General features: G+C 50.2%; 1 protein-coding gene across 1 annotated transcript; it reads right to left on the reverse strand.

Annotated features, from left to right (window-relative positions):
- Positions 1 to 1,793: 1,793 nt before the first annotated feature.
- On the reverse strand, positions 1,794 to 5,235 carry LOC149835394 (uncharacterized). The gene is made up of 2 exons (XM_090008458.1): positions 2,560 to 5,235; positions 1,794 to 2,417 (listed from the first exon to the last, which is right to left on the reverse strand). Exons 1-2 carry the CDS (start codon positions 5,144 to 5,146, stop codon positions 1,960 to 1,962), a joined length of 3,045 nt encoding a protein of 1,014 aa, XP_089864584.1. The 5' UTR covers positions 5,147 to 5,235; the 3' UTR covers positions 1,794 to 1,959.
- Positions 5,236 to 5,506: the final 271 nt, after the last annotated feature.

The following is a 5,506-nucleotide window of genomic DNA, read 5'->3' on the forward strand; positions in this document are numbered from 1 at the left end:
CCTTCGAGTGTCCTTTTCGGGTAAAAAAGAACTGCTCCCTTTCTCTTACTCCACTCTGTAAAATAAAACCACATATGATAAATCCTGTCACATGCCAATGTGAACCACACACGTGTTCAATGTGGCCCCCACCACTTGTTAACGGACATATGTCATAATCTGAACGGTGGCAACCCACGCGGCGTCCCGGATGCAAACTAGACAAACCATAGTGTGATGGTTGAGAGCAGCGATGTGATTCTGCTCTATAGATATTATTGTCCCATTCTTGGGGCAAAAATTTGCTTAATTCATGTTACCATTTCCCTTAAGACATGCATGCATATATCAATCAGATTTACCAGGAGATGCACTATGATTGATTTAATCTTATTGTACCACATCAAAGAACTGCTGGTTGGTTGGTTAGAAGATGATGAAACTTAAATCATGTTTATCAACATTGTGTTATTCCTTATATTTTAAGCTTGATGGTTGATGGTTATACTTCCTAGATATGATTATTGGAATTAAAAAAATAGAGTTGATTTTTTTTCACATGTAAAACGTAATTTTTTAATCAGTTTGTTTTTATTTATTTTTGTAATTTTTTGAAAAAAAAATTATTTGATTTTTTAAATTTTTTTCAAGAATTTATCAATAAAAACTCATGAAACATATTTTTTTTTTTTTTTAAATCTAGCAAAAAAAATTACAGCCCAGCCATTGTTCTCGTTCAGCTTGCTGAGTCTATGTTACAAGTTTGAACAAGCACTTTCCAAAGCTAAGCACTCTCAAGTCTCAAGTCCCAACTGTGGGTGCATTACCAAAACCAAAGGTCTAATACAACTTCGTCGCATAGTGACAAATCTCACGAGATTTATGACAAATCTCACGAGATTTATGAAAAATCTCGTGAAAAATTACATGAAAATTTAAAAATGCAATTTCTCATGAATTTTTCATCGAAAACATAAATATTATGTTTTAAATGTGATATTTATGTTTTATCGTAAAAAAAAGTCACATAATTTTTATTTTTATCTATTTATAAAAATATTTTTTTATTTATTTGTTTATTACCGAGATTTTACCAAAAAATGTGAGATTTACAAAAAAAAAATTACTTTCTTAATTTACATGAGCCACCAAGCTACGGTGAGAAAACCAAAACCCACTCTCAGAAACTCAAGAAAAATTCATGTTAGGATAAATCTACAACGTTTACGTAATTTACATGAAGCGCTCCAGCACCAGCTCATTGTGCTGGAACTAATCTGCGACACACACGTGAATGACCCTCGACCGTCGCAAAAGACAGGTCGAGACTGACTCGGGATAAGCACGCCCGACCCAAACGATAAGTTCGAGAGAAACAGATTTCCCACACCTTCCTCGTTTCTTTTCACTGTTCCCGCCAGAAAACGAAAGAGTCCTCACACCGCATTTACCGTCTCCCACGGTCAAATGTAGGGGTACGCATGAAATCAAAGACCCACAGTAAGACGCAGGCGATTACGTACGCCATCCGCCTGAACAGAAAGCCGGAGATCAGGGAAAACTCGCCGGAGATTTTCCATCCCCTTGGAAATTAAACAACTGAGGATGACTGAAACCGGAAACGAAACCAACCCCTCATTCATTGCAATGCAGACTGAGAACGAAGTCAGACTCTAAGCCCTACTTCTCTCTCGGTAATTGAAGGCTACCGGAGTCATCAGTTGGAAGTTAATGCGCCGCAGTCAAAACCCATTTCCCCACAACCCAACTCCCACCCATTAATTAACGCTCACATTTAGAAAGAAAGAGAGAGAATCAGAAAAATGGGGATCATCACTCATTCCAAGAAAGAAAGAAAGAAAGAACTCTGTACAACACTAATAGGCAGAGTAAAACCCAAACAAGGAAACCAAACTAAAAATAAAGAACCCGAACCCGAACCCGCTCTCTTCCGAGTAGAGTAGTGAGTAGAGAACCTCTCTAGATGCTCAACAGATCAGGCGGTGAAGACTGAGAAGAAGTTTGGAGGACCACCTCTTTGTTATCCTTGACCGACGAAGACGCAATCATGGGGTCGGCGAGCGGCGAGGTGGGTTGGTGGTTGGTTTCCGTGGGCTTCGGGGCTCCCTTGGGGACCTCCGTCAGCATCTGCACCACCTCTCTCATCGTGGGCCTCTCCACGCTCTGCTCCTCCACGCACAGCATCGCCACGTAGAAGACGTGCATGACTTCGTGAATCGGCACGCTGGGCAGCCTCTGGTCCAGCACCTTCAACACCCCTTCCTTGTTCGAATCCGTCATCTTTTTCACCCACTGAACGATGTCCACCCCGTCACCGAACTCGCCCACCGGCTTCCTCCCGCTCACCAACTCCAAAAGCACCACGCCGAAGCTGTACACGTCGCTCTTCTCATCCACCTTCAACGTATACGCATATTCTGATTACGAAAAAAAAGCAACCAACAAACTAAAGGAATCAATACGCACACACACACACACAAAAAAAAACGCAAAATTTGAAAAGAGAATCGAAGGAAACTTTGGTGGGGGTGGTTGATGGTAGTGAGTCTATCGACTGACCGGGGGCGATGTAGCCGTAAGAGCCAGCAATGGCGGACATGCACTCGGAAGTGCCGGAGTCCTGAAGGAACTTGGCGAGGCCGAAGTCGGCGACGTGGGCTTCGAAATTGGAGTCGAGGAGGATGTTGTTGGACTTGACATCACGGTGGACTATGAGAGGGGAGCAATCATGGTGGAGGTAGCAGAGCCCCTTGGCCGCCTCGATGGCGATCTTGAACCGAGTGTCCCAGTGGAGGTGCCCACCCTTCTTTCCGTGAAGCATCTCGCCCAGGCTCCCGTTGGGCATGTACTCGTATACCAGGAGGTTGGTCTCCTGGTTCGAGCAGAACCCCAGCAGCCGGACGATGTGGCGGTGGCGAATGCGGCCGAGCGTCTGGATTTCCGCATTGAAGCCGTGGTCGTGGGAGGAGTTCCGGCTCATCACCGGAAGCCGCTTCACGGCCACTTCGTCGCCGTTGGGCATGACCCCCTTGTAGACGATCCCGGCACCTCCCTTCCCGATTATGTTTTCCTCACTCAAACAGCTGAGGATGTCGTCGCAGGAGAAATCCAGCCGCTGGAATGCGGAGAGCTTCCACGAGCGGGCGGCCGCGGATTTCCGGAGGGATCGCGCCTTGATGATGGCCGCGACGGCGAAAGCTATGGAGCAGACGAGGAGCCCCATCACCAGGAGGAGTTTCAGTGTGGACGACAGCGGGCCCTTGACATGAGGTGGAGACGCCGGCGAGTCGCCGGATTTGCAGGGGCCCAAGTAAGGGCCGCAGAGGCCCGGGTTGCCCACGAAAGAGCTTGAATTGAAGTAGCTGAACTGACCGGTCCCCGGAACCAGGCCGGAGAAGTTGTTGTAGGAGAAGTCGACGGACGTGAGGCTCTGCATCGACGCGATGGACTCCGGGATGCTGCCTGAGAGGTGGTTCTTCGACAGGTTCAGGTAATTAAGGATCCGCATTTCCGTGATCTCCACCGGGATCCGGCCGGTGAGCTCGTTCTGGCTGAGGTCGATGAATGTGAGGACATCACACCGGCTGATCTCAGGCGCGATCTCCCCGGAGAGCTTGTTATTGCTCAAGTCCATCTTGGAGAGCTGCTGCAGCTTGCCGATGGTTGCAGGGATGCTGCCGGAGAAGGAGTTGCCGTTGAGGAGGAGCTTCTGGACGCCCGAGAAGTTGCCGATCGAGGAAGGGAGGGGGCCAGAGAGGCGGTTGTTGGAGAGGGAGAGCTGGCCGAGATTCTCCGAGATGGACGGCATCTCCGGCAGGCTTCCGGTGAGGTAATTGTCCTGGAGCTCGACCTGGACCAAATTGGGGAGCCTGAGGAACCCCTCAGGAATCGACCCATTGAGGTAATTGTCCCCCATTCGGATTCGGCTCAACGACTCGCATTTCCCTAACGAGTCCGGGATGGGGCCGAAAAGGAAATTGCCGAGCGTGATGAGCGTCTGCAACTTCCCACCGGCGCAGAGATCCGGCGGTATGTTTCCGGTGAGCCGGTTGGAGGATACATCCAGAAGGATGAGTTTGCCCGTCTTCCCGAGCTGCAGAGGGATGCTTCCGGTGAAGTTGTTGTCCCACAGCTGCAGCACCTCTAGCTCCGGAAGGTCGCCGATGAAGCTCGGGATAGAGCCGTGGAGCCTGTTCCTGAACAGGTCGAGGAGGGTCAGGTTCTGCAACTCGGCGAACTCCGCCGGAACCTCGCCGGAGAGCACGTTGTTGGAGAGATCCATGGATTTGAGGCTCCGGAGCTGCCCCAACTGCGGCGGGATTGGGCCAGAGAGAGCGTTCACCTGGAGGAACAGAGTGTCCAGGAGCGAGAGATTGCCGAGTTCCGGCGGGATCGGGCCGGAGAGGTTGCAGCTCGCCATGTCGAGCCGAACGAGCTGCGTCAGGTTGCCGAGCTCCGGTGGGATGCCGCCCTCGAAGACGTTGTAGTAGCCGACGTAGAGCTGCTGCAGCCTGCTCAGGTTGCCGATCTCCGGCGGTATCGGCCCAATGAGCGCATTGCCGGAGATCGCCAGGTACTCGAGGGAGTCCCACTGGCCGTACTCCGGCGGTATCCTGCCGGAGAAGAAGTTCCCTCCGAGATGCAGGTGCCGCAGGTCCGGCATCTCCATGACCTCCATCGGCAGCACTCCCGTGAGGTTGTTGTTGTACAAATCCAAGACCTCGAGGCGGTGAAGGGCCGAGAAGTTCGCCGGGAGGACGCCGCCGAAGAGGTTGTTAGAGAAGTTGAGCGACCGGAGCCCGGAGATCTGCGAGATCTCCGGCGGGATCGGGCCGGAGAACTGGTTCGCGGCGACGGTGAGGTTGACTATGAAGCGGATTCGGCCAATCTCCGGCGGGAGGGTGCCGGAGAGATTCTTGTTGGAGATGTCCATGGAGACGACGCGACCGAAGAAGTCGCAGCCGACGCCGGCCCATGTGCAGTGGCTGGAGGAAGCGTTCCAGGAAGCGAGGTAACCACCAGGGTCGGCAATGGCGGCCTTTACAGAGAGAAGGTACTGATATTCCGTCAACCATACGGATTCCGCCGTGATAATCAGCCGGAAAACGGCGAAGACCAAGCAGAGAAGGAAGAGGCGAGACCCCATTTCCGTAGAGAGAGAGAGAGAGAGAGAGAGAGAGAGAGAGAGAGAGAGAGAGAGAGAGAGAGAGGTCTGTGGGTTGGTATCTGCAAGTGCGTTCAAAACGAGAACGAGAGGGTGCACGCCTTTATCGTTTCGCGGCCCGTTAAAAAAACTTTAAATTAATTTATAACGATTAGTTTAAACTAAAGTTAGACCGATTATCAGCGGCCAAACAATCTATTAAGAAAGGGATGTTGGTTAGGGTTTGTTGTGACCCATTTGTTTTTTCACATTAGTTGAAAACAAGTTTTAGTGGGATATTTTTTTAATTCCCAACTTTTGGATATTGTAATTGTATGCTTAGATGCGTGTCGTGTCCCTCGA

This window comes from Nuphar pumila, chromosome 6 (assembly GCF_984573655.1).
Source record: "Nuphar pumila chromosome 6, dmNupPumi1.hap1.1, whole genome shotgun sequence".
Taxonomy (NCBI): Eukaryota; Viridiplantae; Streptophyta; class Magnoliopsida; order Nymphaeales; family Nymphaeaceae; genus Nuphar; species Nuphar pumila.

Excerpts from the sequence above, each read along its gene's own strand:
- LOC149835394 (XM_090008458.1), bottom strand. The coding sequence starts at position 5,146 with ATGGGGTCTCGCCTCTTCCTTCTCTGCTTGGTCTTCGCCGTTTTCCGG. Across the intron at positions 2,418-2,559 it reads TTACGGCTACATCGCCCCCG|AATATGCGTATACGTTGAAG; the intron begins GTCAGTCGATAG and ends TTTCGTAATCAG.